The following is a 13445-nucleotide window of genomic DNA, read 5'->3' on the forward strand; positions in this document are numbered from 1 at the left end:
CGTGAAATAAAGTCAGAATTGCGAGATATTAAGTCAGAATTGCGTGAAATAAAGTTGCAATTGCGTCTTATAAAGTCAGAATTCAGACTTTTTTTCTCGCAATTGCGACTTTATGTCACGCAATTCTGACTTTATAATACGCAATTGGGAGATATAAAGTCAGAATTGCATGATATAAAGTCGCAATTGCGTGTTATAAAGTCAGAATTGTGAGATAAACTATTCGGAGGTAAAAAAAAAAAAAAGTCCGTCTTTTTTTTCCCCTTAGAATTGGACTTTATATCTCACAATTCTGAGAAAATATGTTTCTAATTGCGAGAAAAAAAGTCAGAATTCTGACTTTATAAGACGCAATTGCGACTTTATTTCACGCAATTCTGACTTTATATCTCGCAATTGCGACTTTATTTCACGCAATTCTGACTTTGTATCTCGCAATTCTGAGAAATAAAGTCAGAATTGCGAGATGTAAACTCGCAATTGTGAGATAAAAAGTCGCAATTATAATTTAAATTGTTTTATTTTGTGGCGGAAACAAGCTTCCATAATATAGAACCTTAATGGTGTTATAAATAACCTCTTCAACAATATTTATATCTTGTTGCCTCTATTTGGGTAAAAAAAAAAAACCCAAAAAAACAGCACGTTCTTGTTCATGTACTTTTATTTTTTATTGACATGGCAGATTGTAGCAAAAATGACAGTGCTCTAATAACAGTTGTTTGCTAAATAACAATTTATTAACAATTGCCATTGAACACGATATAGATGTAATAAAAACCAAGTTCCAGTGAAATATCTTCACAATCCCCTGATGTCTTTACGTCCTTCATTATGTGTGTATTCTGAGTGGCAGTTTCACTCTGCAGATGATGAGGTTATGATACGGGACAGCATCTGAAATAAACAATTTAGTTTAGAGTTACATTGTATCTCTTCCATTTGATTATGTAAAAACAATTATGTTCATGAAGGCCAAAATAAGCAAAAATGGACAGAATGAGCCCTTTACCATATTAAAAGGAAAAAGAGATATAAAGTCATGTTATAGCTTTAATGTTTTTTTGTTTTGTTTTTGTGTGATTGGGTATGTTTAGCCATAAAGTCATAATTCAAAAATGAAATAAAATCTAACAATATGGATCATACTTTCCATATCTCTGTTACTTACTTTGTGGAGAAGAGAAGATGGGTATCCTTGACTGAACAGAGCTGCTCACGCTTGTAACATGATTGTTAGGAAATGATTGTTACAATTTTTAAAGTTATAAGTTATTGCCTTTTTAATAAAGAAATAATTTACCTGTTGAGAGTATGTTGACAGTCTGTGTAGTAACTGTAGTTGTATAGCTGAGCTCCAGAAAATCAGTAATAACCCAGCAAACACATTTACGTTGTGGCAAAGTCTGTGGCGTGTTGCATTTCTACTATGGCAACGTCGCTGTCTACGTGCTCGCAACATTGTAACAACGTGTAAGACAATAGAATTGGGCTGTAGCAACGTTGTTGCGCGACATTCAGCAACTGAGAGACGACATTCTGACAATATATTTTTTTATGCTAGATATAGATATCTGTCACGAAACTGCTCCAAGACACGAGAATAGAGGATCCAAATGCAGCTTTTAATGAGGAAGGTCGTACAGGCGGGGTCAAACAGGGCAGACAGAGCAATGTAGATCAAACTGCAAGGGTAATCCAGATAAAAGGCAGAATTCAGGGCAGGCAGCAATAATCAAAAGTCCAAGAACAGTCCAAGTCAGGCCAGGCAGATAACAATCATACAAATGAGGAAACGGTCCAAGATCAAAAACCAGATAAACAAAACACAGGCTAAACGCTCAGAAATGCAGTGTGACACAAACAAGACTTCACAGGGAATGATGAGGTGAACCAGGCTTATATGGGGTGAACTAAACAATATAATGAGACACAGGTGAATGTGATAATCAGGGATGATGAGTCCGGGCAGTGAATTATGGGAAATGTAGTTGTGAGTGAATAATGATAGTCTTATGTGGAGTGCCCTCTGGTGGCTCTCAAGGGCACTCCAGCTGGTGACCGTTACAATATCCCACAATTAGCAAGTTTTGTTTTGTGGTTAATATGTTAGATAATTATATACTTTTTAAATATTGTTTATCCTTATTATTATTTATGGACCTAACAGTAGATTAATTATAATCAACACCTGCAAGTGATGTTTAAATAAATGTCACATTAGACAAGGAAGTTGTAGGTTGTGTTTGAATAATTACGTAAATTAGGTAAATTAAACGCGATTCTCTCGTATCATTGTTCGATGAAGAATGAGACGGGCCAACGGTCGGTTGAATTTTAAAATGCAAATTTTCGCGCTTCAGGGCAGTGACGAGTACACATTTCGTCCAGTGGTTGTTCAGACACCCTAGGCACAACCTTAAGCAATGTCCCTGATCGGTGGTTCAATGTCAACATTGTGACAATGCTGTAACAACCTTCACCACACAACGTAGTTATAGCAACCTTTTGGCCATGTCGTTAAAACGTTAGAAGGTTGGGTACGTTGTGCCAACGTTCTGGGTTATATTTCACAGATGTACTTTATGATTATGTAAATCTGTGTTTTTCTTACGCAACCTCATTGAAAATTCCAGGGCAAGTTACCCACTGTTTTTAGTCGAACTTTGAGAAATCTAATCCGTGTGCGAATGTCTGTGATTGCTGATATTGTATTATACTAATGCTTTCACATGTTTTCATTACATTTCAACATGGATGGTATCCAAAAAAAAAAAAAAATTACAACATTGATAAATAAAGCCAAATCGTGGAAACTGTAAATACTGCCCATTTTAATATCAGTGTCAGGTAAGATACTTGTCTAGATGTCTCTGCTCAATTAAACTTATGCTATTTGAAGTTTATTTAAATAGGGGTTTAATAATAAATGAAAGTTATATCAAGTAATTCATAAAAAAAATAAAACTAGTCCCGTCCGAATAGGGCTTTTGTCTGATCTTGTCTGTGTATCCCACTTAGTTACCCTGAGAAGTGTTATTTTGAGGTTGATTTAATTAATAAGAACTGCTTGCAATTATATCCAACTCATTTATTCCCATCCCTGCTGCAACCGCCACTGACACGTTATTATTAAATAAATTAATTAATCTGCATTTTAAACACAGGACAATTCCTCTCTAATGGAAGGAGCTAAACTTTCCAAATTCAATTCATGCATCTAATATATTTAATAACATACAGGTAACCTATTAAGGTTTTACTATAGCATTTATATACGTTTTCTGCAAAAATTACAACCATTTTTACTTGATAGAAAGTTTAAATGAACAGACGCTAGAGATGTATGGGCCATTTAACTTATTTAATGAATCACCAGAGTCTTTTTTTTTTTCCCTGTTTTCTCCATCACAATAAACAGACAAAAGAAAAACAGCATAACCCTTCCAGAATCTAATATCATTCAATTGCATATCATTTCAATGCCCTTACAGTAAAACATAGTAACAGGCTTTTTATTGTAACTGACAAACAGGCTGTTCATAATATCATGTTCCCCTCAGTAAAGCTAGACTGTGTCAGCAAGAGTCGTGCATTTATTATAAGGAGTAAATCAGCGTAATGAATAGGGAAGAAGCTGTGAAATAGGGATATTGTAGAATGCAGTCAGAGAACGTGGTTTTCTCAGCATGTGGATGAATGAAAGTTTATTGGACCCTCTATAAATCCATGTACTTTTTTTTCCCCCCAGGGCAAAGACTTAGCAATGAGAATGCTGACCAGAGGAATAAAGCAACTCTATAAAGCACAGCCGAGAAGCTTCTTTCTGTCCCTCGTTGTCACTTTTATTGTCTGAAGGCAGGAAAGCGTTGACATTCTGGTTATTGATAAGGCACTGAATGGAAAAATAGAGGTTATTAATGCGCACTTGGCTTTTGTGGAATGTGAAGGTGTCTCTCCTTTCAAGAGAGCCTAACAGACCTGTTTCATCATGGCATGTACATATTTCTACATTTATGTATCTGAAAGGCTTCTGGTTTCATCCACTTCCACTTATTTAAGCTGTACAAAAACTGTCCATTATGTTGCTTGATACTTGATACAAAACTATTGTTTGTTATCGTAATCATAAACACACTGGTTTGATAATTTACTACCTTTTGTTATTCTTCCAGTTATTAACTATAGGCTAATGAATCGGAAGTGCCCACACAATCACAGAAAATTGCTTCTGTGTTGCTAAATAAGGTGAATAAGTGCACTGTAGGACATCATAAAATTACTGTTGATATCTTCTGAAGTCATAAAATAGCTTTGTGTGGGGAATAGACTCATTTTTTAATTACTGTTCACTAATAATCTTGTGTTAACTAATATTGTGTTAACAGTACTAATATGTTTCTCTCTCTCTCTCTCTTTGTCCCAACTCCCAACTCCCATCTGCTGTCTACCTCTTTTTCTTTGAATCGAACAGAAATCCAGACAAGGGCCTTCAGTTTCTCATCTCTCGTGGTTTCATTCCGGATACACCCATAGGTGTGGCGCACTTCCTGCTCCAGAGGAAGGGGCTGAGCCGACAGATGATCGGCGAGTTTCTTGGCAACAGCAAGAAGCCGTTTAACAGAGATGTGTTAGAGTGAGTATATGAAAATCCTTCCATAATCCATAGCTCAAGAAAAAGATCAATGAGAATCTGTAGCTGTGTGCAAAATATTTTGTAAAAGAGAGAATATTTACACTTTTAAATGGAAGCAATTGTTTTTTTCTCTGTGGATTTTGGAGAGTCGTGGCATTTTTTTAATGAGATCTCCCTTGGCTGCTGAGCTCCCACAGTCAAACTGCAGAGCTTTGCACTTGAAAATTATGCTCTCTTGAGACCTCTTAGCATCTCTCTCTCTCTCTCTCTCTCTCTCTCTCTCTCTCTCTCTCTCTCTCTCTCTGTGTGTGTGTGTGCAGTGTAGTATATATGAGGTTTCTGAAGTGATGATCTTCTAGCCCCAAATGAGTAAATACATCTATTCTTATATTAGGCCCTGTGTAAACTTAAAGGTGCTGTATGTAAGTTTTTGAAAAGCATAAAAATACCATAATATGTTTGCAGATATTTAGGAGACATGCTGAGTGCACATACTTGTTTCTCTGAAAACCAATGACACAGCCAGTTATTCTATTTTGAAATGTGCGTTCTGTGTTGGAATGTTTGTTTTTGTTTTGGTCTGTGCGATCTCGCCCACTGCCAGTTCACCCAATAGTATTTCGACACCCCGGGATGCCAATTGGCGGAAAACACAGCATATTGCAGCCATGGAAGCCAGCTAACAAACTGGGTCAGAGATCGCAGATTCTACCTGACCTAAAAAGCCTCCGCACCCATCTAAAAACTCTATGAACGGGAGCATATTAAAACGTGATATCAACTCATCATAAATCAATAAGTGAACTCATCAACTTACAGTGTCAATTGCGCTAATTCCTGTTGCGTGTCCTCAATCTGGCAACCCGCATGAGCTTCGAGTCTGAGCAGGAGGAGGCGGGGGAAACAACTCTCTCCATAATTTGAATTTGGACTGCAGTACCCATTTCAACCGCTAGTTGTCAATCTCACACACCGCACCTTTAAGGTATCTGAAGCAAAAAGTCTTAAGGAAGTTTTAAAGTTAAGTCTTTAAAGAGTTGGCATTTAAAGTCCGGAAAGTAGACAAAGACAACAAAAAAAGAAACATGAACTTGGCCTGAACAACTTTTTTTTAAATAAAATAAAATTGAACGAGTATTAGATGAAAAATTTAAATGTAGAAATGTAGAAATGTTGCCTTTGCAGCGCGGGTATAAACACGGAAGCGGATGCACGCACCACTTGTCTTTCGCTTCGGAGCCGATCGGTCTTCATGATGATGTCTCTGAAGAGTTGTTATATTACAACGAGCGAGCGAGTGTGTCGGTGCTTCTTCAGGAAGTCTCTCCCGGTGCTGGTTGTTCTACAGCGCGAGTGCAGCAGTGGTTGCAAGCTTTCTGAGCTCTCAACTGCTGTTTTAACCCTTTAGAACCTGAAGCTAAAATAGGTGTTTTTCACATAATTAGATTTTTTGAATTCTAAAACAATGTGCTATCTTCATGTGCAAGGTGTCATCTTTTTCAGAAAAAAGATAAGCTTTCAACAAATTACAGTTATTGACCATTATCGTGTGTGGTGAGTTTGTAAATAGAATAATAAAAAAAAAAAAAAAAAAAGAGAATAAATTTACTGATTTTTATTTAGAAAAAAACAGAAAAAATCATGAACGAAAGAAACTAACACCTTAAAGTTGAAAAATGAACTATAATACATATATACAAGTCTTTTTTGTTACATTGGGTTGCACAGTTTTCATTTAGGACACTTTTTTTCATACACGCACACATACAAATGCACGCATTCATAGGCACGCACACATTCACATGCACGCACTACATGCTTAGATACGTGAAAGAGTAACGGCCATCCGCCTCCCAAATTACATTAAAAATCATCCCAATCCCCTCTTCTGCTGTCTAACACTTCTTTCGCCATGTATTTGTTCGTGTCTTTTATTATTTTATGCAATCCAAAACACTCTAACCTGCCGAGCGTCGTATCTCTCTGTTCAAATCCTTCCATCCCGCGCGGCTGTCATTTGCAGATGGAAAGCATGACATTACTGTAATAAGCCGTATATTGGCGAAAAGCGCACGATGTCTACTTTCAGGAACTATTTGAATTATTTTGATAGTGCAAACGGTTGAAGAGTTACAGTGACAACATGAATACAGCTTGGTTGGCTGTGTCGTCGACGACACATCCGGTTTTAAAGGGTTAACATCATCACATTTTTGTTTGTGTTTGTTTGTCTGACGGCCGGTTGAGGGCGAAGAGAGTGAGTCCTTCACCCAGGCCTCAGCGGAGAGCCAGCTGCAGGCAGGCCACCCAGCCTGTGTCAGACGCTGCCAAGCCAGGTTTTTCTAGAGTTTCCTGAAAGAGCAACACAGGTGCGTTTACGTCTTTTTCAAGATGTCATTCCACCCGTGCGTTTCTGGATGCGGTCGTTCCCTGTCCCCCTCTGACGGTTACAATTGTTGCATCACGTCTTTGGGCTTACAGCACGCTGAAGCAGCTTTTGTGGATGGCTCATGTTCCCATTGCGGGAATATGACTGTCTCGGTGTTGAGATCGAGACTCGCCTTCGTCCGCAAAGGTGGAGTCCCATTACCATGCCACACCCTAGGGTGCCGTGTGGGATGGCTGATCAGTGGAGAGCAGCGCCCAACAGTTCTCTGCCGCCCAAGCGCAGACGGAGGCCATCCGGAACATCCTGCCATCACCCCGCTGCCGGTGGCAGTTCCATCGCCTGCTCGTCGCCGAGGGCGCCCCCCTGCCGCCGCTTCCGCTCCCACTGGGCCACCGCAGCAGTCTTCACCCAGGCCTCAGCGGAGAGCCAGCTGCAGGCAGGCCATCCAGCCTGTGTCAGACACTGCCAAGCCAGGTGGCAAGTGTAAGACCAAGCGTCCCTGACACAGGCCACCCAGGGATGGGGGGACGAGCTCTTCAGATGGTACCATTCCGCCGCTGACTCCCCGGAGTCCAGCGGTACCCGAATTGTCAAGAGAGCAAGTTTCTCCGTTCCTGGGTCCCAAGAGGGTCAGACTAGCGGTGTGCGACCCTGTAAAGCCTTGCACCCCTCAGTCCGCTCTTGTGTCGCTAGCCGGCAGCCGGGTACAGTTCGAGGACCCGACTAACAATATTTGTGATGTGTGCTCTGCATGTATATTGTGGTCACAATGAAAGGAGAGAAGCTAAATAAGCCCGAGCCCGATCTGTAAAAAAAAAAACGGCCCGAGCCCGGCCCGAATGGGCTTAGTGTGTCGGGCCCCATCGGGTCCCGACGGGCTTGCAGACCTCTAGCGGGGGGTCAGGAGGCTTATGTCTAGGCACTGGAAGGTGGCAGCACTAGTGGCGTTTTACTAGGGATCCCAATCAGTTGACACGTCGACTACGCCGAACGTGAGCGACAGAAAGGGAACGTCTCAGTTACGTATGTAACCCTCATTCCTTGAAGGAGGGAGCGGAGACGTAGTTCCGTCGCCACTACTGCTGGTCCACCACTGACTCCAGGCTCCGCTCGGCTCCTCGGCGAAAAACAAGTGGTGCGTGCATCCGCTTCCGTGTTTATACCCACGCTGCTGGGCGGAGCGTGAGATGCAAATCTCGCACGCCAATGTGCATTGGCTCGTTTTATCAATACTCAAAGATGACAGGCTCCCTAAGCGTGATCCCAATCAATCAACACGTCGACTACGTCTCCGTTCCCTTCTTCAGCGAAAGAGGGTTACATACGTAACCGAGACGTTTCCCTTTCAGACGCAAAATTTATGGGAGGAGAGTATTTAAATGAAATAATACTTAATCAGTGACCATTAAAATACCTGTAATGTAAAATACTAGATCATAATATTGCATTTAATTCAAGAAGTCAATAAGAATGTTACGTTTGGAAGTAAAGAAATAACTTCACCTTGATAGATTTTTGGAGCATTTGGGAGCTTTATTATTTTCCCATAGAACCCTGGAAAGGTCTTTTTCAAATACTCCCCTGAAAGCTTTGCAATGCTCTGGTAATCCATCAATCCCTGGTGCTTATAATCTTTTTTTCTGTTCTTGCCCAACATCTCCACGAAAGCTTGATTTTCTCTTTCTTTTTTTTTTTTGCAAAGGTCAAGGTAGGCTTAGTATTAAAATGTCAGTAGTAGAAAATAGTTTTATTTTTTTTATTTTTTACTGTGCAGTGATGATCAGAGAAAAAAAAAAAAGAGTTACAATAATAAGAAATATACAGTGCTGGTCAGAATTATTTGCCCCCTTGGTAAATATGATCACAGATGGCTGTAAAAAAATAAATCTGTATTGTTTATCCTTTTGATATTTTAAATCTAACCTTTTATTGAGGTAAAATAATTGAAAGTGGGGGGAAAAAAATCACCTTGTATAATAAATGTTTTTCTCCAAAACACATTGGGAACAATTATTTGCCCCCTTTTATTAAATACTTTTTGCAACCTCCTTTTTCCAAGATAACAGCTCTGAGTCTTCTCCTTTAATGCCTGATGCGTTTGACACCTGACAAGAGATCAGAGACCATTCCTCCATACAGAATCTCTCCAGATCCTTCAGATTCCCAGATCCATGCTGGCGCTGCTTCTCTTCAGTTCAGCCCACTCATTTTCCAACCCCATATTAAGTGTTTGCTGCCAAAAAGCTCTTTTTATTTGTGTTTCATCTGACCATAGAACGTTTGAAAAGTAACTGACACTACTGGAACTTCAAATGGGACGGGTTCTATGGTCAGATGAAACAAAGAAATTCGCATTTTTGGCACCAAACACTTAAGATGGGTTTGGTTCATACAGGGATAAAAAAGTGTGTAAAATGTGTAAAATGAAATACTCTGCTGCATCTTTAATGCTGTGGGCCTAATTTTCTGCCAGAGGTCCTGGACATCTTGTTCAGATACATGGCATCATGGATTCGATCAAATACCAACAGTTAAACAATCAAAACCTGACAACCTCTTCTAGAAATCTTATAATGGGCCATGTTTGGATCTTCCAACAGGACAGTGATCCAAAAACAAACATCTAAATCAAAACAAAAATGGGTCACTGAGCACAAAACCAAGCATCTGCAATGGCCATCCCAGTCCCCAGACCTGAACCCTATAGAAAATGAGTGGGCTGAACTGAAGAGAAGAAGCGCCAACATGGATCTGATCATCTGAAGGATCTGGAGAGATTCTGTATGGAGGAATGGTCTCTGATCTCTTGTCAGGTGTTCTCCAAACTCATCAGGCATTATAAGAGACGACTCAGAGCTGTTATCTTGGAAAAAGGAGGTTGCAAAAAGTAATAATAAAAAATAATAATAATAAAAGGGGGCAAATAATTGTTCCCAATGTGTTTTGGAGAAAAATATTTATTTCATAATGTGATATTCCCCCCACTGTCACGGTTTTGTTTTTGGGTTTGTTCACGTCATGTTTCCTTGTAAGTCATGTGATCCTGCCATGTGTTCCCTTGTCTGATGTGTCATGATGTCATTGTTTCATTGTTTCATTGTTCACAGGTGTCCCTTGTCTAGTCATTTGTCTTTTACATTTTGTAACGAGGTATGTTGTTACGGGAAGAAGGAGGCGGGAACCGGCGAACATTGAAAGACTTTTAATGAAAAAATAAACCAAATACAAAATGAAAGTAAAAGCCACACAAAACAAAAACAAAACATCAACTAAAACACAGGCCTGTTCCTCTCTCGCTCTTCACTGTCGTCGCTCCTCCTTTATGCTTCCGCTCCTCCGTGAGAGATGCGAGACCGGTGCGTCGCGCACGTGTCGCTCATTATCAATCACGCCACCGGCCTCGCGCCGTCCTCCCACGGCCCTCGACCTCGTCGTGCTCGCCACATACCCCCATCGCCCCTCGCAGGCCGGGGGGCACCCACGAGACTGCGCTTACTCCCCCTCCCCCCCTCCCCGGGGGGACCGATCACGGCGACTGCGGTACCTGGGCTGGGGGTATGGATAGACGAGGTGAGGGGAAAGGAAACGGAAGCATGAGGAGCGACAGAGACGAGAGAGGGGAGAGAGGAGAGAGGAGAAAAAAAAAAATTCTTGGTCCGGTTCCCATAACGCGCTGCCATCTGGCCCTACACCAGCTGGGCGATCTTCTCCGCGGTGCCTGGCGGTAGCGCTGGATAGCCCTCGGTGGACGGCTTGACACTCCTCCGCCGCCTGGTGGACGGCGACGGCTCCTCAGTGTTCAGGCAGTCGGCAAGAGTCCCCCGTTCCCTGCTCCTCCCCGTCATGGCGGATGGCAGCAGGCTCCGGCCCACGGCAAACGGCAAACGGCGGCGACTCCTCCACTCCATCACGGACGGCAGCCGCCCCTCCAGCACCCAGACGGCCAGCAGCGAGCTCGACCGCCCACAACCACAACCCACAAACCCACAACCTTGCGTTGTTAACGCAATGCTCTTACCACTGAGCTACAGGAAAGCTATTTAAGCTCTTATGTTTGCCATGTGTCTTTGTCAAGTATTGTTACCTGTACCCACTGTTGTGAGTCCTGTTCATGATCATGTCTTGTTTTGAGTCCTGTTCATGATCATGTCTTGTTTTGAGTTTTCATGCCACGCCATGTTTTTGTTTCATGTTTGGTTTTGTGTATAATAAACTGCACTTGGGTTCTCATTTACACTTGCCTCCAGTGGATCACTTTACAGACAAGGAAACATGACGTGAACAAACCCAAAAACAAAACTGTGACACCCACTTTCAATTATTTTACTTCAATGAAGATATATTGATATATATATAGTGTATATACATACATACATACATACCCAACGCATTCTCATCCTAGGGCAGGGGTGGGCAAACTACGGCCCGCGGGCCACATACGGCCCGTTAGGCTGTTTAATCCGGCCCGTCGAGTATTTAAAAAATTGTCTAAAGATCGCATTCATTTTGCCTTTTTCTTGAAATACTTTGCGTTATATATATATATTGCGTTGCATATATTTGACAATCGGAATATCAGATATTTCATGCCATAGCTAGCAAATGTAAAAAAGGAAAAATGACATAAAAGCAGATCATCATTCATTCAGCGCTGTTGTGGCTGCGGTGTGTCACGTAACAAGCTAGACGCGTCACCATGGAAACCAAACAGACAGCAACTTAAGCGCATAGACTTGGTGCGTTAATGTTTTTTTCTTTTTTTGAAAACTCACAGAGAAAAAAAAATGTTCGGTAACCGCTTGCACACGTTTAGTTTTTCCTTTGATTTGTCTGCTATTTAGTTTTGCTACTCTGGATTTGTGGATGTATCCTCCTTTATCGCCCGGCTTTCGATCCCCTGTCTGCCATGTACAGAACCCGGTTTTGTTCATTAAATGTTCTGATCTGCCTTTGCTTTTTATGTTTTATTTTATTATACTTATTTCGTTTTTTTTCCCCCACAAATGTATGACTTTTGGAAGTGCAAATTGATTGCCATGCAGTTTTAATAAAGTTGAATTAACGTAACCTTCTGTCATTTTTACTCTTCTAAGTGTACACTTAGGTGTTTTGTTTCTAATTTACGGTTAGGCCCATTAAATAATAATAAGGATAAACAATATTTAAAAAGTATAGGCTATAATTATCAAACATCTAATTAAAAATTAACCTCAAAACATAACATGCTAAATGGGGGATATCTAAAAAAATGTATTGTCAGAATGTCGTCTCTCAGTTGTTGAATTTCGCGCAGACGTTGCCACAACGTAAATGTGTTTGCTCAGCCCGATCTCATGAAAGTTCGAATACCACGAATTGTATTTGTAGTTCTTATGAAACGCAATTTTCGCGTGCATATGATACGCACTTAAAGGGATAGTTCGCCCAAAAATTAAAATACGGTCATCATTTACTCACCCTCAAGTTGTTTCAAACCTGTATGAATTTCTTTTTTCTGCTGAACACAAAAGAATATATTTTGAAAAATGTCGGTAACCAAACAGTTGATGGACCCCATTGACTTCCATAGTATTTTATTTATTTTTTTCCTACTATGGAAGTAAATGGGGTCCATCAACTGTTTGGTTACTGACATTTTTCAAAATATCTTTCAAATTATTTCAAATATTTTTTAAAAATTGCACTCCGCACCCCTAATCCTAACTAATGGGTTTACAGTGCGCAGCATTATGCACGCAAAACAATATATATTTTTGGCGTAAATGGTACGAGAAATTTAATTCGTGGTATATATACGCACTTTCATGAGATCGTGTTTCATAATCTGCTACTGGGCCGGCCCTCTGTCAAATTTTAAAACCCAGTGTGGCCCTTGAGCCAAAAAGTTTGCCCACCCCTGTCCTAGGGCGTCATATACTGACGCTTTTGAAAATTCTTCAATATCCGACGCAAAGGGCACCCTTTAGCGTCAATATGAGACGCCGGTTATGGGTAGGTTTAGGTCTGGGGTAGGTTTAGGGTTAGACCACTAGGAGGCGCCTCCTAGGCTCATATTTATCTGCGTCTCATATTGACGCCTAAGGGTGCCCTGTGCGTCGGATATTGAAGAAATTTCAAAAGCGTCAGTATATGACGCCTTGGGATGAGAACGGTCTCACATACCACACATCGAATGTATTTTGTATACCTCATTGGTTTCATAGCTGAATAGTGCATACTCTTCCACTACAAACCTACAGGATTTACCTATTTTTAATTCATTTAAATAAATGTAATACATTCCATCTCAATACACAATTACACGTAAGTACCCTGGGAGCCGGGACATATAAAGTAAAACAGGGTGTTTGAAAAATACATTGGTATTAGAAAACAGCAGAGAAAAAGCCAGATCCAAGTGAGCACTTATTTTAAATTACA

At 40.7% G+C, this 13445-nt stretch overlaps 1 protein-coding gene across 2 annotated transcripts in view; it reads left to right on the forward strand.

Annotated features, from left to right (window-relative positions):
* iqsec3a (IQ motif and Sec7 domain ArfGEF 3a) overlaps positions 1-13445 on the forward strand; it is a 160957-nt gene that overhangs the window by 90632 nt on the left and 56880 nt on the right. For both annotated transcript variants that reach the window (XM_084406416.1, XM_084406417.1), the window contains exon 5: positions 4475-4636. In XM_084406416.1, coding sequence (XP_084262542.1) covers positions 4475-4636 — 162 coding nt within the window. The remainder of the gene's footprint in view (positions 1-4474; positions 4637-13445) is intronic.

Source organism: Rutilus rutilus, assembly GCF_951802725.1.
Source record: "Rutilus rutilus genome assembly, chromosome: 4".
Lineage (NCBI taxonomy): Eukaryota > Metazoa > Chordata > Actinopteri > Cypriniformes > Leuciscidae > Rutilus > Rutilus rutilus.